The sequence below is a fragment of the Hetaerina americana genome, unplaced genomic scaffold (assembly GCF_022747635.1).
Source record: "Hetaerina americana unplaced genomic scaffold, ioHetAmer1.1.p SCAF_1, whole genome shotgun sequence".
In the NCBI taxonomy this organism is placed as follows: Eukaryota; Metazoa; Arthropoda; class Insecta; order Odonata; family Calopterygidae; genus Hetaerina; species Hetaerina americana.
In genome coordinates this window covers 43,171,689-43,197,414 of record NW_027286069.1, presented here as the reverse complement: position 1 = coordinate 43,197,414, position 25,726 = coordinate 43,171,689, and the positions used below count along the sequence as shown (strand labels likewise).

General features: G+C 35.9%; 1 protein-coding gene across 8 annotated transcripts in view; it reads right to left on the bottom strand.

Annotated features, from left to right (window-relative positions):
* Sec16 (Secretory 16) overlaps positions 1-25,726 on the bottom strand; it is a 123,418-nt gene that overhangs the window by 94,508 nt on the left and 3,184 nt on the right. For 6 of the 8 annotated variants that reach the window (XM_071589033.1, XM_071589021.1, XM_071589056.1 and 3 more), the window contains exons 4-11: positions 24,104-24,317; positions 15,667-15,912; positions 15,163-15,444; positions 12,374-13,439; positions 11,353-11,781; positions 7,411-7,740; positions 5,505-5,774; positions 4,283-4,486 (exon numbers count right to left, since the gene is read on the bottom strand). In XM_071589033.1, the coding sequence (XP_071445134.1) occupies positions 4,283-4,486; positions 5,505-5,774; positions 7,411-7,740; positions 11,353-11,781; positions 12,374-13,439; positions 15,163-15,444; positions 15,667-15,912; positions 24,104-24,317 (3,041 nt within the window). The remainder of the gene's footprint in view (positions 1-4,282; positions 4,487-5,504; positions 5,775-7,410; positions 7,741-11,352; positions 11,782-12,373; positions 13,440-15,162; positions 15,445-15,666; positions 15,913-24,103; positions 24,318-25,726) is intronic. The other 2 variants (XM_071589039.1, XM_071589048.1) reach the window with 2 other exon arrangements.

Genomic DNA, 25,726 nt, shown 5'->3' with positions numbered 1-25,726 from the left:
GACCACACTCTTCTGATCTCACAAAACACAGAGCATAGTCTTTCTACAAAAACAATTCGGTCCTGCGGTCAATGTAGATGGTGCACCTGGGTATACCCATAATTTTTTGCACTTGGAATTCTCAAAATAAATCCACTTTTCATCCCCAGTAATGATATAATGCAAAAACAACTGACTTTAGTATTGAGTCTAACATGTCCTTTTGTGCCTCTCCATCTGCCTGTTGTTCAACTCATGTGGTACTCATCTGCTGCTCTTCTGAATCTTTCCCATCTCTCATGGGCAATTGGAAACAGCTTGTTGACTAAAGCTCAATTGCTCTGCAAGTTGTTTTTGTAATTGGGCATCATCTTTGTTTAACAATGCTTGCAATTCCATATCTTCACACCTTTTTGGTGGTTTTACATGTTCCTTGACCGCAACATCAAAGTCACCACTTTTGAAATGCCGAAACCATTGTTCACGCATATCTTGTGATGGAGCATGTTCACCACTAGCTTCTTGAATTAATCGGTATGAATGAGCAGCAGTTTTCTTCAAATTAAAACAAAAAATTAATTCTATTTGTTTGGTATACATTTCAACATTTTGAACACAGCAACACAACACTATGCAAACACTTTTTCAATTTATCACTCATTTGCAAACACTAAAAATGCAATTCACAAAAACTTGTTGATGGCACCACAAAAGACATAAGTGTCAAATCTTTACATCACAAACTGCATTGGTGTACCATCTGTTCTTTGAAATCTGCATTTCATACTGGAACAACTAGTAGAATAAAACTACTACCTTTGAAGTAGAAAAATATATTAACGAATATTAAGAGATTTTTATACAGACTTTTCATTGTTACCCTAGTGGTTGTTCACTATATTCAAACTTCTGCTTAAGATAATGATGACCCTCTGTATTTATTTGAGGATCTTGGTCTGTTTCAGGACCTGTCCTTAAACATTGTCAACATCTTGCACCTTGAGAGACTACTTACAGAAGGAACAAGAAAAACCACTCTCCCTTGAAAAAAATCATGACAGGAACATAAGCAAGATAGGGTGTCACTAGAGGGTGTAAATGAGAGGCTGAATGCTTTGAGCTAAAGTGAATATTTCCCTTATGTCCACATTTTTAGCCAAGAGGCAGAGAGAGAGGGGTTCAGAAGAACTACTCACCTTTTATTGGGAAAAAAGCTGTACCTGGTACAAAGGTTTACATGCAGCATGCTTATGTTGTAATTATCATATTTTAACCTTACATTAGTAAAGAGTAGACTCTGATTGTCTGTAGAGGACACTGGCTATGATTATAAAGTCAGTCTAGGGCTCTTGGCCAATCATTAGGGTCAGAGGATATGATGGAATTGGTTAAGGACCATTTATTTATTTTTTTATTCGATGACTTTCACTGGGGTGAGATTGAGACTTCATAGTCCACTTTTCCACCTAACCCTCATATATTACAATAAAGGCAATCACAGAGGTACGTGCTTTTCTCTAATAACTCTTTAGCTAGAGGAACACTTGTGTAGAAACTGTCAATATATTATATGCGACCTTCATATCAAATTCATTCCATTATCCATTCACTAGACTCATTACTATGTCATGTGCATGTCTCTTTTCTGATGAATTCTCTCTTTTACCTGGGAAACCTTTTGAAAAATTGAGAGAATAAAACCAGCTGAAAGAATGATAATAAGGGTAGTCACAACAGAATTTTTCCTTTGCTGCAATTACCACAATTCTCAAAAATGGACTTGGGTAGGACATAGGGAGATGAAATCATTGCGAAGATCAGCAATGCATTTTCTGATGCATGTTTAGAGTACCTAATTTGGGAAAAGTACTCAAAAAGTTTCCTCTTCCCTTTTTGCCAGCTAGCCAAAAGTGCCTAACAGATTTGACTATGAAATCATATGATGAGTAGTGCGGTGCATAGGAAGTTTGCTGGGTTGTTGACCTCATCGGAGTTGGGAGAACTTAATTATTGAGTCATAAAAAGTCAGATATTTTCATGCTATATTTGACCCCTTGAACTGAAATGACGAGTCCGGCTCATCACAAACTTCCGATGCCAAATGGCACAATGACTAGTGTAGCTTGTCATCAGATTTTCATAATTTTAGCATTATTTAGGGGAACAATATAATTATTTTGAAAGTTTAAGCATTTTAAAACATCACTAATGTACATAGAAAATTCATATTTCATGAAATATGTTGCATTGGAGGTAATGTAATGATTTCCTACGAGTAGGGATAGCTGTGTGCTCGATATTCTTACGGGAAGAGGGTTCGTTTGTCAACTTTTTAAAATCCTACTTTTGGGCAGCAGATTTTAAATTGCACTCGCTCAGGAACTACTGCCTTGATCGCCATGTAATGTATAAATGAATAAATTGAGTTCTCTTCCATACATGTTACAAATTCGAAGGATAAATGCTATTGTAACACAAAAATTTAAAAATAGTTTTTCATCAGTTTACTTTTGGTAACATTATTGGTGAAACGAAGCTACAATTTGGAATCATTGACAAACTGTTAGTGTAGCCATCCTTCCGTAGTATTATTTTCTTTCATTTTCTTATTGGGTGTCCTCCTAAAAGTATCAAGTTTCTACTACAGAGTTGCAAGTTTCGACCATCAAGTTTCTACTACAGTTTGTACGGAGTTTGCCTTCTCAAAAAGGGTGTTCCTATTATAGGATGAGTCATCATCTCAGCATTTCTTCTGGTGCCTACGCAGTTCCTTCACGATGACCTTAGTTTGAATGTGATCATTCATGTGGTTAGACAGTGTGTGTCACACGGTCGTATCGGTTTTTGTCCACGTTTGTTATATATATAATGTGGTGAAAACTACCCTTCAATGTATAAAAGAATTATAAATGGTGTATGTGAAAGTGATGATTAGAGCATTGAAAAGAAGAGAAGGACGGATGGTAGCGAAGAAATTGTTTCTAAACCAGCTTGTGTGATTGATTATAATCGAGGAATGGGAGATGTAGACAAAAAATACCAGCGGCTGGCATGCTTCCTGTTGATGAGAAAGTTCATGAAAGGATATAAAAAATGTTCTTTTATAAGTTTGATATTGTGCTATTTAATTCTTACACTTTATATTCGAAAGTAAACAAAAAAAAGAAGCAATTTATAACTAGTTTTTGTTTGGATGTTGCCGAGGCATTATTGGCAAAGGTCACTCTGCCAAATTACAATGCTCGCGGAAGACCATCACATGGTGACACACCAGTCCGATTGAAAGCTAAAAATTGGGCTCATATTCCTGAACATTTCTCATCAGCAGCAAAGAAACAACATCCAACAAAAAGATGCCATGTATGCTTCATAAATAATGTCAGAAGTGACACAACTTGGCAGTGTAAAAGCACTGCCAAGTACCTTTACATTCGCCAGAGTGTTTAGAGAAGTATCATACTTTCTCTGATTATTAATTATATGCATGTATATAATATTATGTACGCCAATCTATTGTATAATTATGTTGTCTTACTTTAAACATAAATATTTCCCAATTTTTAACTTTATGTATATATTTTTCAATGACATATATGTAATTTTCTTTTTTGTTAATATTTAATATTATTATAAAAACAGTTGTAGTTAATAAGAAAAATGTCTTGATAAAAAAAATCATTTAACTAGATACATTACAATATGAAATAATAATCACTTTTTATTTCACTATTCTATGTTGATTACCAACTAAAAAATATCATTTCATTACCTACCATGCCATTTTAAAAGAACCACAGAAAAAATAAATAGAGGATAGGAGCATGATATTCAGAAAATAAATTGAAGTAGAATGGGTTAATTACTAAGCATGCAGTTATCAATATATGAATTACAACCAAGTCTTTTTCCTAAAGTTAAATACTGTCTCATGCATAATGAAAAAAAACAATGCATATATAGATCCAAGTGGGTAGTCCTGAACTAACTGCAGGAAAGCAATATATTACTTGATTTACTTTGATCAGGCCTATGGAAAAGATTAATATTGTAAAGAGAAGGGTTTCTGTATTTCAATATAATACTATGTTGATGAATTTTTAACCTTTTCCCTAAGGTTGAGTGCATATGTTAGAAGGGTAATTCATAAAATAACATTGTAAAAAATAAATGGTGAAAAAACCCATGTCATTGACATATGATAGAATCTCCTCTAGCGTTCTGACATTCCACATGAAAGTTCTGTTTCCACTACATCAGGGGCTTTCAGATTTAAAAACTGCTTCCATTGGTAATAGCTACTTACCCTGTGCGATTTGAGTGTCTCTGGCGATGATCTTCATATTCCCTGCCGCCTCTTCTCTTCTCCTCTCTCCTTGCATCATCTCGATCATCCCCATATTCATCCCCACTATCGGCATCATCTCTCCTCACACGTCTCTCAACTTTATTACTAGCATAACCTTTCCCATGATCTCTTCGCCTTGTTCGGTTTTTTTCTTGCACTTCTCTGGAAACCCAAAATTTTGTAATTAGTTTATAGGAAATCACCAATGTATAAGAGGAAATAGCACACTTCAGTCATGATTTCCTCTTTTATATTCATACTAAATAACAAGTCATACAGCAGAATCTTGTTATCATGTACATGAATTGGAGCATGCAACAGACCATTGTGTAATAATTAGTATTATGAGATGACATTTTACAAATTTATTAATTTTATAGTTCCAAATTTCAACAATATTAGTGAAATGAATTTAAATTTATGTCAGACTGAAGCAGGGAAGAAAGACTTTGGACCAGAAAATGCTGACTGCAATTCCAAAAAACCCATCACTCACACAAACGGACCCAATGGGGGAGCAACCTAATAACCTAGGGGTCATCTGTAAATTCCTTTTCTTTCACCCATGTATTCCCTCAAGGCCATAACTTGCAGACAGAAATTGGTGGATTTAATAAAATTTATACATTTAAAATGTCCTTTCAATTTATGGCAGCTTTGATTATCAACTAAAAAAAATATGTACTTTCCTGTCGTCACAAATTGGAGTGAAATCCCTTATTTGCACTTTTCTAGGGATCCAAGAAAAAGTGTAAAATGCGGGAAAAAGCAAATGTAGTTAACTCTTAATTATCCACGGCGGGTTATCAGTTATGTGGTTATCTGTGCTATTTGCTTCCTAGCACCTCAAAATTACAGTCATTAAGATAATTAAATACTTTGAAACTTCAAATACCTTTTTAAAAATACAAGTTTGAAATACATGTGGTTCCTTAGAGTTTTTAATTTTACAAAATAAAAGTTCATTTCCATTATTACTTTTCTCACACTCATTAACCCTGAGAGTTCTATAGTCTCCATAAAGATGAGCAAATTTATAGCTTTACTTTTCAACAAAAAAATCATTAACTATCCACACTACATTATTTTAATGAGTATCCTAAGATGATTATGAATCTGTTTCAAAATATCCTCCGGTCGAGAAAAGCTAAATTAGTTCACTAAAAATGACTGCACTTACCTATCTTCAGCAGATCTTCTCCCTGAGCCATCTTCTCCATCATCATCATCACTCAAGACCTCACCCTCTTCCCTTTCATTCCTCTCCCTCCCCATTCTGCCTGCTCGCCTTCTAGTAACTCTATGGCCCTTAGAACCCCTTTCACCTTCTACACTCTCCTTCTCTTCCTCCTCCTCACTCTCCCCACGTGCAATGTGAGACGGCTGCACCTTTGTATGAGCAGTGGCACGATCTCGCTCTGCTGAAACATCTCTTCTTGACTCCCCGTGGCTATAAACAGAATATGAAGTGATACTATGCTGTAACTCAAAGAATCGACAACCTATCAGTTACTATTTTCACAGCTTTACTTTGAAGGAGATAAATTCGACAAAACATGGGCACTGTAATATGGTTATTTGTACTGCCCCGTAGGGAATATATGAATTAACCATTTTGTACTTTGGAGGGTACTGGTGAAATTCATGGATGTACAACAGAAAGTTTTTAGTGCATTTGCTGATTTGGAGAACATGGTAAATAAATGAAAGGTTTAAAAAACAGAAAAATAAATGAGCAAGGGAAGAATGATATAAAAGTGAGGTGAAAATAGTATGGCAAGTAAACAAGTTAATGGAACAAGTTTGAAGAAAATATTTTGAAATAAACCATAGTGTGAAATGAGGACATATACTGTCACCATGGGAATTCAATGTGTTTGTAATCAAATTCACAAGAGACAGACATATGGATAAAGAAATATAAAAGATTTGATAATTCAATGTGTACCTATTCTCTGACATGCCTATGATGCAGTACTGCTGATCAATAGATCAAGAGAACTACAGATAACCCTGGATATCTTCGGCAAGGTAAAGGAGAGAATGAAATTGTAAGTAAACACAATTTAAATGAAATTAGTCACGACATAAACATAGAATTTGAAGAAAGATTGCATAGTAGGTGTAAACAACTAACTCATTGAGCAATTGGGCCATTTTGTAATTCATGGAAGAATAATGGCAACAGATGGTAAGACACCAGATTTCACTCAATTCAAAAATGAAATTTAGTGCAAATATTATCTTTAAATCAAATCTCAATCACAGAGTTTCAATGTCAAAGTTTATTGATCAGTGATCGAATCATCCCATGCAAAGCAAAAAGTAACTAAACACTGGAATATAAAGGAAAGAATTGAGAATTTATTTATTCAAAATTGCAATGAATAATCATTAAAAATTGACAGATTAAATCTTTAATTATTTTAGATGCATTTAACAACAAAGTAGCCTATATTTAACAGCATTTTAACCTGATCATCTTTTAATTCTAACATGTATTCACATTTCTTCAAAAACTTTTAGGATCCAAAAAAATAAGTTAAGGGATCCAAGATGTGATATCCAGGATTTGGTTCTGGATCTAGAACCAAAAAAACCCAGGATCTACTCATTCCAAGACAATACGAAAGAAATTATTAAAATAATGTTTCCTTTTGTAACCTAAAATCAGGCTTTTTTGGCATTGCCTATTTGAAAAGGGACTAGTAATATGTAATCTACTATCAAGATTACTGAGTAGTAGTATTTGGGGGGAGCGACTGACATGTAAGGTCATGCTCGCCATTAGGGATGGACAGGAAATGATGAAGGGTGGAGAGAAACCCGGCGTAGGCATTAGCCTACTCTTAACGAAAGGCTCTAAGAGGTCCACAGCTTAACATCCCATCTGATGGATGGTGCACTCACTCAAAGTGCCCTCCACAAAGCACCTCAAGTAGAGATCGAGATGCCACTGAAAAATATTCAATGCCACCAGGATTGGGACACAGGCCCTCTGGGTAGGAAGCCAGTACGATAGTCACCGCACCATCCCGATCCCCAAGATTAAAGATCTTGCATAGATAACCTTAGATATTTCATACCTGTAGGATCCCCTTCTATCATCAGCAGGGTCTCTACTGTGTGAGGTCATCAAAGTAGGGACAACTCCACCCTCAGATCCTATTGTCTCACTTCTTTCAGAGTTTGGAACTTCAGTTACAGATTGAACTGCCCCAGAACTGATGACTGCTGCAGGGGATTGACTGCCTTCTGGGACTTGTCCAACTCCATCATCCCTTGTGTTTTCCTCTTCTCCCTCCGCTACTCCTGGGACAACACGGGGTCCAGATGGTATAGGGGCCTCATCAAGGGCATCATCATCGTCATCATCCACCAGTTCATTGTGGCTGGTGATAGAACCACTTGGATGACTAAAAACAAGTAATAACAACAGTGCAGCTTATTTAAAATAAAATAAAGAAAATTTAAAAAAATGGTTGATTAATATACAACAATGGGTGGCCAAGCATTCATAGAGCTCATTTCATACATCAATAACATTGATCCACCAATAAATAGTCGCCCATCTGTACAAATATGGATGAAATACTTTGGATTTGTTCAGGATTTCAATATAATGAAAGCATTTTTCATACCAAATATCACACTAAAGAGGATGCAATATCCTAACACAATTTCATATTTAGGAGGGAAATATGTTGCTGTCTGTTTTTGCTATTATTCATAACCCATTCATTATTTTAAAAAATCTCTCTGTAAAGAATTCAACACCATTAAATACCTGAGAACAAAATGATATTATGAAAACCTAGCATGTAAAGTTTTAAAAATATATTTCTTTTTGTTAACAACTCTCTCAAAATTGGCCTGAAGATCAACTCATCTATTTAATGGATGATTGTTATCTTTGAAATGCTGTACTTCTTTAATTTCTAACTCAATAGCATACTATTTGATAATCAATCATTCAGCTAAAGATATTACTTAAAGCCATATATATGTGTGACAGGAGCCTATGAACATGTAGCATGATTATATAGCCAATCGATCTTCTATTTAGCTATCATTGAAACTTACAAGCATGAAATCACTTTACTTCATTTTATTTAAAGCAACATTTAACAGAAGAATTGACCTTTGGAATATAGGACACTGTTTTTCTGAACAAATTTACTAAATATTAATTTCGAGTGTGTTTTAAATCACCAATGCAATAAATGAATTACAAGACCTATGGGCAAGATTCATGCGATCACCAGGAATGTAATATTTCAAACTAATGTCATCTAGGCATTTACAATTATCCCCTAAGAAAAATTCATAATCATGGGTCACAGTTTTCCACACTTGAAATTGCATATATTCAACACTAATATGAATACTATTTGTTCTGATGCAGGAAATCAGCACTCTAGAAAGTTTGCATGCATGCATCTGGTTCTGCTATTTGTGTTAACAAATCCTTTCATACATGATTTGATTCAAATTGAGGAGCTTCAGGTGTGATGTGGTGGAAGCCGAACAAAATGAATAACTGATCGAAGCACTTTTCCACTTGATATCAAGTGAAAAAGTGCTTCGATCAGTTATTCATTATTATTTGATTCATTATATTTTTCACTGATTCCCTTTGAAATCAATAACAACAAGGCTTTGCACATCTCCCCTTAATATAAAGTAGAGTCCCACTAGGTATTCACAATATTACAATACAAATACATACCATAATTCCAGGTTTTATGCATACATGGTATGAAATTTTTATGAAAATTTTATTCCTATGCATGAAATTAAATCTCTAGACTAAGAAAAAATGTACAATAAAAATAATTATTCACCCTTATTATGTTTCAAACTAATTATAGTAAAAACTTCCATTTTATAAACCTTTGCACCATGAAGGCTTATGCTACATAATGAGTTCTTGTCCCAGCCTTACGCCACATCAACTACAGTGGAACCTCAATAGGAGCGCAATCCATTCCATGATCTTTCTCATAAAGCGAAACACTGGTTAAGTGAGACAACTTTTGCAAATAAATTAATGTGAAATACGATAATGTGTTCCATGCCAAAAAAAATAAATTATGTATAAGGTTTATTCAAAGAATATTAAGTAAATACTGCTTAGGATTGTGAATCACATTCACCTTTTCTTCTTCCGTGGAATAAAGCTAGCGGGAATACAAACTTGGTTTGTAAAAGCAAAAATAAAATTAATTGCTCATTATTAATGATGCATATCGAATTCCTTTTTACTAAACAGCTGTCTAAAGACATTTATTTTTGCCAATGCTTCAAAATACGGCAAAAATATAAATCCAAATGATTGTTAAATAAATTTATGGTGCACATCACCACACTCTCATACGATGCTTAAGTATCCCATGACCTCCACATCTCATTCAGCCAGCTGTTTTGGGCTTAGCAATTCTAAAAGGCTTGTGCACTTTCTGAATGGTAAACAAGCAGGGGTTTAATTTTCAAATCACTGCCTTCATTTGTACAAAATAGCAGCGTGAGACGGCCTTTCATTGCCTTGTGGTAGGGCAATGCATGCCTCTCTCCTGTTATGAACACAAATATAGGTTCACATCAGCATCTTCTTCCGAAAAAGAACTATCTTTTCATAATTAAAAACATGTTGTGGCAAGTAACCCACGGAATCTACGAGCTTTTTGAAGTCACCAATAAAGTTCCCTGCTGTCTTTGACTCAGAGTTAGCTGCTTTACCATACCTTACAATGCCATGGATGATGGTTCTTCTTGTTAACTTAACCAACCATGCACAACTCCCCTTAAATACTTGCTCAGCCATTGACAATCATGATATCTTATTAATGAGATTGGCAAGAATCACTTTCCCCTTCGCACAAATTATATTCTAATTAATGGTGTTGCATTGCAATTGCTTTTTGTTTATTCATATGAGAGGCAACCTTTCAACATCATTGAGAATATTTAACTGTTTTGTAGATACTTTATTCTTGTAACTCTATTTGAAGCATTGATCTCTTTATTCTTGTCCGTGTTCTTGAAGAAAAGGCCAATTATTGATGTCAACGGATTGTTGATGTGCGTACTAGATCAGATATACTCACACCCCGTTCCCAATTTTACTTTTTATTTCTACTGTTATTATTATTCTCGTATGCTTTCTTCTTATGGATTTTTCTTCAGGATCTATTTAAAAACTATGCACAAAATATTACTAATATTACACTTTCCACAAAAAATCACTAATAATATGTTTGAACATAAGTTCGGAAAAATGTGTGATCACTAGTGACACCAAATTCTAGCGAAACGAGTAGTAGAGATAACCTGCCGGGAATACCCCCCACTTAGTCACTTGTTATGCGAAAAGTTGCTTGTTTAGCGAGTTGTTTTCCAGGACCAATATTTTTGCTCATTACATGAAATTAGTCACTGTGCGAGGTGCTCATTAAGTGAGGTTCCACTGCATATTGAAGTCTCCCTACATCTAATCTCTTCAACTATGAAACTTCCATTAAATTAAGTCTACAGGAGGACTGAGACATGTAATACACCTCTTTAGAATGAAATTTCTACAAAAATTAAAAAATAATTCACTTTATATTACATCATATCGACATGACATTGCCATAATACTGCCCTGAGCAATGATTTTATCTCACATCTTCCCTCTCCCCATGTATCACCAAGCTTGTGGTTTTTCAAATGGAAGCTGATTCACAATTATTTGCCATGGATAATAGGGGAGCACCTCTTTAGCAAAATAGAACTTGAATGGTATGAATGATCATTAGCATTTTTTGCAAAGATCCAAATGAGAGAATTAATCATACGCTCAAAAATTATTCATTCAGAAGTTCCCATTATGAAGTGCTGGTTAATTATTAACTATCATAGTTCATGTCCCTCTAAGAGTCCAGACGGACAATTGGTTATCACCCCTGGCTACAGAGATTTTTTTTTCAAGTTTTAGCCCTGGTAGTTTCCATTTTTTTCTGAAAATTAAGAAGCAGTGGTCAACTCACCACATTCCACTTCCTGATGCACTAGCACCACCTGCCTCTGGACTACTACTCTCCCCAGGAACCATCCTTCTAAGGCCCGGAGGAGGCCTTTGGCTGGATGGAGGACCACATGGATCCTCATCCTCCTCATCTTCCTCTTCATCACGCAACTGGCCAGTTTCCAAATACTGATTTCTGTCACTGGGGAGAGGGGGGTCATCAGCTGGTCGTCGGGTAGTCATGGGTCGTCCTTGACTAATAGGTTTTGAAGCAAGCAAATCAGCAGTGGACTGCTGTTGGGAAATGCTGGATGGAGATGGAGAAGCATGGGTCTGGAGATATTTTGGTCTAGGGGCTCGCGCATCATCCCTAGATCCCACCACATGAGCAGGACGCGAGGCACGGCTTACTGTGGGTCTTGGAGAGGGAGCCCCAGCACGAGCTGACATCCTAAGGTTAAAAAAAGTTACGCATTATTCATTATTACTGATTCATAATTTATTAAATGATAAATAATCATGCATCACTAACCAAAATCTTAAGAGAATTAATAATGCCTTTACTTTTGCTAACAACCAGTCACATAAGCACGTTGTGTTTAGGTAAAGAGCTGTAACTGGTTTCAAATATTAAATGTCCATGAATAGCACCAACTAAAATCAGACATCTGTAAGAAGGTGGGGAATAAATATGAAATGTGAAGGATTGGTTGATCAGACCATGAACATGGTTTACTCTAATGCAATTAAAATTACTGATGTAAAATAAATAAATTAAGTGTAATGGCAATACTCTGGCATTTTAAGCCTCAGCCCAACGATGGATTCGTTAGGTGCCCTCTGATATCAATCAATAAAGATTACAGAAACAAATTTAATGCAGCACCTCAATTCAATATTTGAATACACTAATGAATATTTTCTAAAATTTACAGAGATATTTACTGATCATCCATAATTCAGAGGTACTTCAATAAATTCCCTCTTTCTTAGGAAGAGCAGTTAATCAACTGATAAAATAAGCCATGCAATGTATGACTAACCCAAGACTCCTCTGTTGAGTAGCAGGTCTTGTTTCCTGGCTCCCTTCCTCTGGTGTCCTCTGCCTGGTCACCCCTGGCTGCCACAGAGCAAAGGATGATGTACTTGATGGAACAACATCAACCTTTGGGGGTGCCACTTCCTGATTCTCAGGTTGAGCAATCCCTTGAGACCAACTGGCACCAGATTCTCTATCGTGATGGCGGGAAAACTTTGAAGTTGGCTCTTCGTCATCCAGACGTTCCTTATTGTCTGGGAGAGTTTCCAGATTGGCACCATCTTCTGAGAGATCTTTCTTGTGGTGGTCGGTGCTGGCCCCTATTATTATTTCATCCTGTTGTAGAGCACCAGTTGTTTGAGGAGCAGGCACTTGCTCATCCTCAGCTGGAGTACCCTCACCCATTTCCCTTTTGGTATTAATTGAAAAAGATGCTAAATCATCAGTTAACTGAGCTAAGCTATTACTCTCCAATGGCTGTGGCCATTGTTCTTTTTGAATAGGCTGGTGAATTGAATGTGTATCTCCTTTTTTGGGAGATTTATGTTTTGGTTCAATGCTCGGAACTGGATTCACTTCAGCATTATTTGGGATAGAGTCTACATTGCTGTTTACCATGAGATCTGCAGCAACATCCATATTACCATGAGGATTCTCGGGGTTCTGCCACCACTGGTCATAAGAATGACTTTCTTCATCCATTTGCTGACTAACCTCCAAGAGAAGTAATTCATTGTGATTAGCATCCGTATGCTGCTGTATGGCAAACTCCTGTATAGTTACATTTTCATTCGCGAGTTCAGGCCTAGTAGTATCCATTACTTCTGGGTTTTGGTTGACATCAGGAGCATTTTGGCTAGGTAAATTTTGACTTGGTCCAATTTCTGAGGTTAAGTTCAAAGGTTCAGTCTTCACTTCTGGATACGGTTGAGGAAGTTGCATAGGTTGCTGAAGCTGTTTAGTATTATTAATATTATTTCCCTGAGACAGATTTTCTTGCTGAATGAAGTTTTCTGGTGAGCATTTATTCCTATTTCCAGTCAAATCTTCACCTTCCTTTGATTCTCCTTCTTGTTTTAAGTCCATGGATAAAAGAAAGATGACACTATATCAGTAAAGTAATTGCCAGATGAGTACCAGATGCAATATGATAAAATAATAATTATTTATTGCATTCATGGATCGATAAAAAGTTGACCTGGCCAAATATACAGGTATATCTTAACCCTAGAAATAAGATCACTCATATCTATACTCCTTTAGATTATAAAAACCTTACTTTTAAACAGTTTTGTTGGATCACATCCTTTGACAGCAAGTGGTAGAGTTATGAAAAAATGAACATTAATAAGGACCATTACTAAACAATTTCCAATTATGATTGATTAACAGTGAATAGATTTGTAGAATTCTTATGGAGTAAGAATGTATGGCAGCAGTTTTAGTGAAGGCTGAACAATTAATTTCATAAACACCCACAATCATATATATTAATGCTTATAACAGTCATAATCTTGTCAATAATGAGCATTTTTTAGAGGACAAAAAAATTGACAGATTGAATATAATTTTTTGATGCATTATTTTGAATAAACTCTACGGTTTTGGGCTCTACTTCATGGAAATTGTACATATCCATAAAAACGGAAGGAAAGATTTGCCAAAATGATCTTTTTTGGAGAATGAACAATCAAGAGGGCATAAGCTGAGGTACCCCAAAAAATTATACCATATTATATTCACAGAGTAAATGTTCTCTTGTATAAAAGTGAAAGAATATATGTTGAATTATGTTTGTCAACTTTATAATTACTAGTCATTTTGCTAAGCAGCTAATATGAACTGACCAGTAATTGTGCCAGCAAATGTTAATCCTATAAAATGTATCAACTTTGATGGTTGAATTAAGATTGTTAACTGAAACCTTTAAATTTCCCATTTGCTTGGTAGGAGTAAAACTGCATAAATATTAATAAAATATAAACTCCTACAGCCATCATAAGTTAGCGACACTCGTCCTGCAATAAAAACAAAATTTGTAGTGATGGTCTGTTGGAAAAGAAATTCTACGACAGTGACCTACTACAACCTCTCAACCTGAACACCCTTCTGCAGTAGTTTGCGTGAATGTTACTTCCTTGCCAGTGACCAACTACACACTCAAACCCAATTGGGATCATTGACAGAGCTCAAGGGACTCCGTTGAGGATACCTGGGTTTATGAACAGATATACACTATCCAATTCCACGCCAGGGACAAACACAGAGCTGACACACTCACAAGCACTCAGAAAAACAATCACTCACGCATTCAAAAAGGGCATCACTACTGGGAGAATATTACTCAAATTGAGCAAAGTTAGCAAAAATCTGGGAAATACTCTTTCTCTCTCGGAGACATGATACCTTACTTTTTTGCTGCATGTGAGGCGTAAGTTTTCAGAGAGTGAGCCGCAGTGAAAGGGCTAATAGAAAGTATTTTTCCCATTGAATATGCTTGTGACTCATAGGATGAAGTCATAACACATATTCTACGCCCATAAGATACAGGATGGTTTTAGATGCCATTCTGGAGTAAAATAAGTACATCTTATGGGCCGTGAAATATGGCACCTTAAATTTATAATAGATGACTAAGAAAATCTTTAAAATATCTAAAGTAAAAGTAAACGGCTATCTTTGACATCAGTCTTTGTACTTGCACATACAGGAGCTAGCAATCAATATGATTTGGTTCCCCAATTCCACACTTCAGTATTTTATCTTAAATTAAATATTAACCAGGGAATTTACCCTCTCTTTTCAGTTGTGTACCAGGTGCTGATGCTTCAACAACCCATCCTCCCTGAATATCCTTTTCCATTCTGGAATCAGTCATATGAGATTGAGATTTGGGCTCATCCACCTTGCCTGTTTCAGTATTTAGGAGCGTGTTGGATGTTGTTTGAACTTGAGAGATCATTCCTTCATTCATTAATAGTTGGCCGGTTCGAACCAATGAAGTTGATTCAGCTGCATGGTCACCAGCTTGTTTGATCAAAGGAACTGAAGAGGCTTGTGGCTCTTCTGCACTGCCTATAAAATTCACAAGGATGAAATATAATCCACAAGGATTAAAAATAGTTGACAATAAAAATACCAGGGAACAAACTACAAAATTGTAAAATGTATACCATTTGAAAGAGATAATTACTATGGTGAAATATTAAAACTTCATACTTGCCTATTTGCTACTGCCGCACAATTAAATCAGGCTATACCTTAAAAAGCACCTAAAGAGAACTCCCATGATCTTACCTTGCACAAGCCTCTGCTGAGGGGGGCCGGGAGTTGGAACTGGTGTCGGAACTGAAGTAGGCGTATCAGCTCCAGGGATTTTCCAGTCCCATGCTTCTACATTACTGCCACCCCAGTCCCATGCCTCTTCATTCCTATTCCACTCCCCTGCATTTGGTTGTGGGTCATCAATGCCCCATTCCCACAAATTTGCAGACCCACCTCCATTGCCTGACCCAGAGGTGGTCCCTACATTATTTTGATTCCCTGTATAATAGCAAAAATTCATTAATCAGCATGCTGTAAGTTATGCCAGCAAATTTAAAATGAGTAAACTTCACCCATTAGGATTACCCGAGTTGGGGTAGATTAGATTTATGAGATGACCATGCAAGATGAATTTTCCACCACCAGATATCAATTGCAATCCATTTAGTAATGAAATACCTTTTGTGTGGTATAACAAATGTGGTAACACATGTGTGTTATGTTATGTGGTTATGTGGAAATTATGAAAATATAATGAGTGTACTTCAAAAAAGTTTTCAATCCAAAATTTTATACAGGGTTCAAAGTCCTACAAAACAAAGCATTATTTGGTGAATGAACACACACTAATACATAAAATGGTAGAGGACTTCCTCAAAAATGTTTTCTTTCTCTGCATACCATTGAAATTCAAACTGTAGATACAATAAATAACAGAGCTCAGAGAACATGAAGGGATTGGATTGAGTTGGGTATAATACTAGTTACAGTTAATGGAGATGTCTAAAAATACATTTTAATGAGTTAAACCCTGCACAGAAGAAATAAGGTACAGGCAGTTTATACATGCTGGGAAAAGTATGCCCTGGGGAATGACATCTACCAGTGAAAAATTAGAGAGACACCATCAATTCACCCTAAGATTAATATAAAAAACAAAAAACACAGTAATAAACCCAAAGACCAATTTGGGAGATGATGGTAGAGTTCACCCAGTACTAAGCCCGATGGTGTGTGAAATTAACACATCAGGGTAGGGGGGGCCAGTGCCTTTCCAAGCGCTGGTTATGGTTTCCCAGGAAGATCCAGTGCCCAAAAAAAAACAGCTTTAGTGGATCTGAAGGTACTGAGAGAGGCTTCCCCAGGAATTGAACCTGCAACCTACAGTCAGTAGTCCAATGTTCTACCCCCAGACTACTGCAACCAATTAAGCTTTACCATATTTTCTCATCGATCACGCGCACTTTATCTAAACAAAAATGTTCAGATGATCCAAAAAAAGACGAAGCCCCTTACGATATGCAATGAAATTTGAAAAAATCCAACATTTACATACCTATGTACACAATAATTTCAAGAAGTCTCTCGCAAAAATAAATTAGTCTGAAAGCTTGCCTTTCTATTCGCATTCCATTCTATACAGATCTGCTACTGTTAGTTATTTCATCTCATAAATCCACGAGAAAAAGAAGAAACATAATTTCTATACTTCATTTATTCTAATACGTAATACTTCTTTATCCTAACGCATAGTACTTCTTTATTCTAATACATAGTACTTCACGTATAAGTAGAGTACATCGTAATATGTAGTAGTAGAAATATTTAGAGGAGGCGACCGACAGCTGAGGTCATTTATGCCATAGGGGATGGACAGGAAAGGATGAAGAGTGGAGAGAAACCCGGCATCTACATTAGCCTAGTCTTTACGAAAGGTGCCAAGGGGTCTGCAGCTTAACGTCCCATCCAACGGATGGCGTACTCACTCAAAGTGCCCCCCACAAATCACCTCAAGTAGGGATCGAGATACCTCTGAAAAATATTCAACACCGCCGGGATTTGAACCCGGGCTCTGTGTGTGGGAGGCCAGTACGTTAGCCCCTGCACCATCTCCATCCCCTACATTATAATATGTACATGTGCGTATAAATATATGATAGGATAGGTGGATCACTCGAATCCAAGAAATTCAACACCTGAATCACAATTAAATGCATTAGCTGCATTTATTATCTCTTCAGGCACATCACTGAGTTCACTCTCCGAAGTTAACTCTTCCTCATCTTCTAGCACTGGCATTGAAATATTGCCTACAGCTTTTTCAGATCCAATTTTTACACAGTTATCTCTGACACTGTGCCAAATTTCCAGGATCGACTGGCTTATTTCTTCATAAGACAATCTTTAAATCCTTCCCGATTCTGTGTAGTCATTCATACCAGACATCATCCACTTTTCCCAACAATGTAACTTTGATTCAAAAGATTTATTAATGGTTAAATCTTGCAGCCTTGCGATTACCTTTTTCTTTCGCAAAATTGATGACTTCTAGCTTAAACATTGCTGTATATGACTTTGTTCGCCATGGGTAATTTTCCTGAGAAAATTCTAAATTTCAAAATCTTAACTCAATTCAGGTTTGAAACAATCACCATGCAGACGGCACTCTCATGGAACTTGGAGGGTGCCTAGAATAGCTGATTGCCAATACTAACAAAGCGAAGTAAAGCGAACAAAACAAGAAATTCTATTTCATCCATTCTCTTATTTTTTTAAATATTTGATTTGCTGAAAGTTAATTTATATAGCAACTAAAATGGCACACAAACCAATGTCTTGTTTTGACTTGAAAATCATAGCGAAAAACCAATAAGGCGGCATATTGTGTTGGCTTGTAAATAGTTTATTTTTTGATCCATTTGTTTGGAATTAATTTCAATCACCTGACTTTAATCTTCTGTATACTTTTGGTAGATATAGCCACAGGCAATTATGCTTTCATGTATTCATTGGTTGTTACCACCTATTATTATATGTGCAGCATCTATACACGTTCAAGATAACTATGAAGCCTAGGGCATGCAGTATCTATACAAATTCATGATAACTACAAAGTCCGGGGTTCGCGTTATTGATGGGAAAATATGATATAGCCTCAACATGAAATTCCCATTACAAAACAAAACTATCACAATCCCTCAGAATATGGAGTAATAAAGAGTGACTTAGAAAACTCATGTGTAATAACATTTACATTGCAGGTATATTTTAACTGAAACTGCAGTCTGGTTTCTCCCTGACATCTAGGGATGCACGCTAATATGCTCCCTCTCCCTTTTCTAGTGGTGCCTACACGACTATTAATTCTGCCCTTTGCCAAACAGTGTCTCTTCTACGGCAGTTTTTAGGGCATTTAAGATCTTTCATTGTACATCCTAATCTTATTTACTATATTGTTACATGGTATCTACCTCTCACAGATATATCATACTCTGCAGTTCTTTTCTTAAGTGGTGAACTGGTTTAATTTACTTGACACTGTCAAAACAGCAACATTCAAATCATTTGTGGCCACTAAACAGTACATAATAGTGGTCACAAAAGTCCAGTTCCAATTTAACACACATATTGTAACATCTTTCTCCGACATAAACAGATGAATAAAAGAGCATTTATCACAACTTATCTATCACCTAAACACTACAAGTATATACATTAAGTTCATTCCACCTATAAAAGCTGATTGATAATTCATTTCCCTCCATTTGATTTGTTACATTCTATATGTCACAAGTAACATCCAGTTCAACAATCCTATTTTGCGATTATATGCTCCTACTGTGCGTTCAAATGATGGTGGTGATGACAACTCATCATTAGTGCTAATACTATCTTCTTGGAATTAACAGAGAATAACAAAATCTCAAAATTATTAAATGTTGAGATAAAAAAAATAACTGGCACATGGTTTTAAGATACACTGGATTTTCATGTGGCCATCAAAAGAAAATGTACACAAGGTACACACATAAAATTGCACATTAGTCAGCTCCCACTTTTTCAACAAAATTTAAAATAGATTCTGCTTGGAATAAATATTTAAATATACTCTTTCAAGACATTTCCACTAAAACTGCCCCAATCAAGCAAAATTTCTGGGTAAAGAGGTAAATCAAAACAAAGGGGCAGTTTCCCTCAGGCTCTGCTTTGAGTTGTTTACACTAAAAGAACTAATTTCACTTGTGCTAAAATACGTGGATTTTAATAAGCATCAAGTAAGAACACCACATTTATCTTGCTAATTGCTTGCAATTTGAGGGTTCATTAGTGGAAGGTTTTACTGAAAGTAGTATGCACAAGCACCTGGAAAATAAGACTAACAAATAGGTGACTTTGAAAATGAGTTAATTCACCCTTCCAATATATCATTGCACTTACCATATTGGCCCAAATCTAAGACATCACTGAACAATAATAGTCCACTGATAACTCACAATCATATCAATCTCTACAGCTTATTGTAAATAGATTGTGGGAGAATGGCATTAAAAAGCAGTGAATAAAATGATCGATAGATCACCCAAAAAACATTAATACTGCTGATGACAATACTTAAAATAATGAGCACCTACAGAGCATCCACTGAAAGCTGGTATGAATTTTGACTCTCCGGTTGAGCAACCTTGGAGTCACTGACTGTGCAGATAATTTGAGCTCATATGTAGAACTATGAATCCCTCTTTACTTTTAATTAACTACAGTCAGTAGTTTGCAATACTGTTTTCACAGAGAGATCTTCCCTTAATTACAAAGAACTTTGATTAAAATATTAATTATTATTATTATTAGCTGAACATGAACATATAGATTCCAAAGAAACTGCGGGAGATCCCGCAACAGTAACTTCCAATGGAGTCATCTGCTAATGTGCATTTCAATGCAACAATTTCAGAGTGTAAAAATCATTCGCCTTAACCGCCTAGATTGCTTAACTGGCTAAAGCACTCGACCGGACATTGAGGGATCCGGGTTCAAATCCCAGTCAAGGCGAGTGATTTTTTGCACTCTGAAATTGTTGCATTGAGATGAACATATAGTTTTGGTTCAGCAGTTTAATATTACATTATATTCAATCATGAACAGGGATTGGATTATGATCTTTAATTTAACATATTCCGCCTACAAAATGCTAACTAAGTTTACAGTACACAGTTTTATATGTAAAATCTTTGAATCAACAAATTCAGCCCTATATCTTGCACTAATTCTACAAAAGTTTTGAAAAATATCTAGTCCATAAACCTACATTCAGATAGTTTCAAACTTGCATTATTTCTGCACAACTCAAAACCACATTTTCTTGCCATTATAGTAACTTTATATCAGGCAAAAATATAATGTTAAATGAAATAAGGACAATTTGTACTTTTCCAGTTTATTTAACGTACGACGCGTTTCAACTCACAGAGTCATCATCAGGTACAAGACAAACTAAATAGTAAGGAGACCTTATTTATATGTACAGCAGATGTGGTTGGGGAGGGAGAGTCGAGTAGTGGAGAGGAGGAGGGGGGAAAAGAGAGGCGGAGAGGTTATAAAGAGCGAAAAGTGGGGGGTTAATGACAGGAAAAACCACAAAGTGGGGGACGAGGGGCTGGAGTATCGGGAGCAGGTTGTTGTATAGCAGGGGGTTAAAGGCTTAAGGACATAGGGAAGGAATTATCAGTAGGAGATAGTGGCGGGGGGGGGGGGGAAATGGGTTAAACAGGTAACTTTCTAGGAAGCAGAGCCCACTGCTGGTTTTAGTGGAAGGGATGAGCCACGTGCTGCGAGGGGGGGAAGGGGGGGGGGGAAGTGCACTAGTTAATTCTTGGAAAATAAGACGTACATTAAAATATACGTAAAATAATAATAATAGTAATAAAATATGACGTACATGAAAATATACGTACGTTAAATATACTGTGGAAAAGTGCAAATTGTCCTTATTTCATTATGATGAACTTCCACGACCTCAAGCCTGAATCTGTTGAACTTATAATTTTAAACTTCATGAGAATGTCATTATGCTTGTTTAGACAGAGGGAGACGATTTGAACATCCATCAACCGTTAGGAGGAATTATTTTCAACTATTGGTTCAGTTATGAGAAACAAATTTGTACTTTTCCACAGATTTATTGTAACGTACCATGGGTTTCAGTTCATCAAACCATCTTGAGGTACAAGACAGAAGTCTTCTACCAGAAGATGGTTCGAAACATATTGTGCATTACAATAAATCTGTGGAAAAGTACAAATTTGTTTCTCATAATGATGAACTTCCACTACATCTCACCTGACTCTGTTGAATATATTAGTTCAATTGTCTGATTAGATTAAGTATTTCTAAATTGATAATCCATCAATATATGATTTTTGATTCATTTTACTGGAAAAAAATTGTGCTTCACTAACTCCTAGATACCATGTATTATGATGTCCAGAGATAGTTTGATGCTGTTATGCCAAATACTCGATCACCTTCCTCATCATTTTAGTTGATGAAATCATTAAAGAGCAATGGCATAAGATGTCAAAAAATTGGTGACTTCTCTGACACCTATGCTCACATTACCATAGATATACTGATTTCATATGATAAATAATTAACAAAATTTCCACTCTTTAAGATTTAGATGAAAAATTGCATCCCTATTTATTATGACATTCAAGACAAACTGCAACATTAGAGTTTCATATTAAAAATTCCAAAATGGCATTCAACTCATCTGTATTATGATTAAAATATCACAATTAACAAGGAAATTGTTTTGCCATCATAAATTAATATTGATAATAATATTGGCTCTGAAGCAGAGAAGCTAAGATCCCATTAATTGTAAATGTTCATGCATTAACATTGAGAGAGACAAGGAATATTTCTACAACATTCGCAGCATATAAAGAAACATCATTAGCTAATCAGGTCATCACTACATTAGTCAACATAGCTAATTTAACCCTCTAAGTGCAATGCACTGATATATATATTGGTTTTTACAGCTTAGACAAAAAGAGCAGCGGGCCAATATATTGGCTCATATGAGACCATAGTTAAAATCACTATCAATTACTATATTTTTATTGTATAACCTATGGTTTTTGTCCAATCAAAATTTTCTTTCTCCAGTTCCTTTTAATTATTTTTTATCAATTTTAAATACTTTTATTTAATCATAAAGGTAAGTATAATTTTGACCTTGATTTCTTTATGTTTCAATAACCTTAGTCTAATCATGTGCTCATTTTTTTCTGAGCGGTCTCTCTACAATTAAAAGCTAATAGTCTGTTTAATCTCATGAGTTATGGTGAATAGTGATATAACGGATTAAAAATTCTAACATAAGACTTTGGTAATACGATGCATAGAGCTGGACAACAACAACTTATAAGGGAAAAAAGGAAATTTTCTTGTTTATGGTGGTAAACATGGCAGGAAGGGAAAGAAGTACCATACAGTATCAGAAACGTGAGCACTGCATTTGCTTGGTTCATCATTGGTACTAGACGAACGGTCAGACGATAAGGGGAAAAGTCAGAATTTAACCCTGAAATTAACTGCAAGATCAAACTTCTCAACAAAATTGCACCATGCAGAGGATCACAATAAGTTATGTAAATCACTATTTTTCTTTATTTATTATTTTTTACATGAGTCTTATCTATTTTTAAAAAAATAGTAGTTTAATTAGAAAATGTTATAAACATACTACCATTGTGTCAGAAAATAAAAATATTATTGCAACAAACATTGCTCAATTTTAAGGCACTGAAATAATTTAAATAATTTTTTGACAAGTTAAAAGAATAGTATCAGTAATTAATTAATTCAATTTATATTAAATCAAAAAACCCACATATGGATATCTATAACAATAACTTTATAATGTTTTTTTCCTAAGATGATACATTTTATTAAATTACCCTCCGCATTTCTTGCTAGTAATGCTGACAGAAGGCAGCATTCATAATTCAAAGATTCATAATACAAAGCAATCATGTAAAAAAATGAACCCGAGATACAATGCATATGGTATAACCTGCATTGAATATTTTTATCACGTACGATAAAACTACTCATGTATCAGTAACAATATTTATTATAAATAATGGGGATCGAGATGGTGCCGGGGTTAACGTACTGGCTTCCCACCCTAAGGGCCCAGGTTCAATTCCCGGCGGTGTTGAATATTTTTCAGAGGTATCTCGATCCCTACTTGAGGTGCTTTGTGGAGGGCACTTTGAGTGAGTACGCCATCCGTCGGATGGGACGCTAACCTGCGGACCCCTTGGTGCCTTTCGTAAAGAGTAGGCTAATGCCGATGCCGGGTTTCTCTCCACCCTTCATCCTTTCCTGTCCATCCCCTATGGTGCAAATGACCTCAGCTGTCGGTCGCCTCCCCTAAATACCACCACTCATTATAAATAATCACATATATTTCTGACACCAGGCAGAAAATTGGCCCAAAACAATGAAGGATGGCTTTAAAGGTCTACAATTTCACTGTAATAATGTACTGTTCACGATTTAGGATAATGAAAATCATCCATCTCATCTCCCAGTACATCCAAGTGATTAAATAGAATTAGTATGCAAAATAGTAACAATTAGGTCTTAAAAATGTTAATGCAATTTCATGCAAACTCACAGTTATCCACATTGGTTAAGTGTGACTGATCATAAGGTTGATATCCCATGCTGTTCATTGGCATTCCATGCTGACCTTGATACATGCCATGCCATTGCTGCTGCATTGGAATTTGTTGGGCAGGTACATCTACTGGTTGTGGGTGGGCTTGCTGATCATGACTTTGATATTGTGTTTGCTGCTGAGTTTGCTGTGGAAAATTTTGCTGCCCTCCCTGAAAGGAAAAACATTATAAACATTTAAATTCTCTTATCAGGACAACGTATCTGAATTGAAGAATGGAGCAATTTAAGGGTGATTGAATTTCTCCAATACATTGTGGAAAATAGTTACTTAAGCCCAAGCATTAGTGTTACATTATCTTCACCCACACATTTGTTTACTCATATAAAGCATCAATTTTTTCAAAAGGTCAGCTTAGCAAAGAGAATGGAGAGCATGCAAAGAAGGTTGAATATAAGGTGTTACCAAAAGTTTGCTTTGGTTACATGATTTCAGCGGTTCACCCTCAGAAATGAACAATATTTAGGATCCCAAGGAGGTCATGAAAACATGTGTCAACAAATGATTAAAATGAGGAACACAACAAAAATGACCAGCCATAATATATCCATTCCAATACTAATTAAATATGGGTTTTCCCATGTAATAACTTTATTCATCTTTAAGGCAATAATATACCTATGTTCTGGCTAAGGATGTTCTGCCTCTGCCCAAAGGCAGAATTCTCACTTAGTCTGGACCTCTCAGGCATTCTTTTAGTTTGTATTTTAGGAATATCTCAGTTTTCCCAAAAGGATTATTAATATACTCTTGGAGGTCACAATGGATTGTTGTAATGACATTCATATCAATCGAGAAGACATCCCAAGAGGATGTCTCCTTGAGATTGATGTGATTCTCATCACAACAGAGTGAGAGAGTGAGGTGGCTATCGTACTGGCTTCCCATCCAGAGGGCTTGGGTCCGAATCCCAGCAGCGTCGAATATTTTTCAGTGGTATCTCGATACTTGAGGCCTTTGTGGAGGGCATTTTGAGTGAGTATGCCATCCGTCAGATGGGATATTAAGCTGCGGACCCCTTGGCTCCTTTCATTAAAGAGTAGGCTAATGCCAATGCCGGCTTTCTCTCCACCCTTCATCCTTCCCATCCCTGATGGCACAAATGACCTTAGCTGTTGGTCGCCTCCCCTAAATACTACTCCGACGACTGAATAATCAAACTGTCACAACAATGTGTGTCTAAAGTTACATAAGTGATAACTCATTATGATGGAAATATTGATTACTGAGGTTCACAATGAAAAATTAAAGAATTTCTCCTCTCTTCCATTTCTCTCCAAAGCTCTTCCATAAAGGTTATTCCCTTTGAAGTATACTATCAAATACACACACAAACTACTGGTCAAACTATGTAAAGACTTTCCTTAAATAATTTGCAGCAAATTACAATAAAAACTAATGAATTAAAAAAATAACCTCCTACTCATGTAAAAAAGTATTATAATAACCATAAATTAGCTTAGTTCTTCAACACCAAGATAGAGTCAAAAGACTGACATGTAGTAGAGAATAACTACAGATGCAATTTGAGATATGATGGCAGGTGACTTAAAATTTACA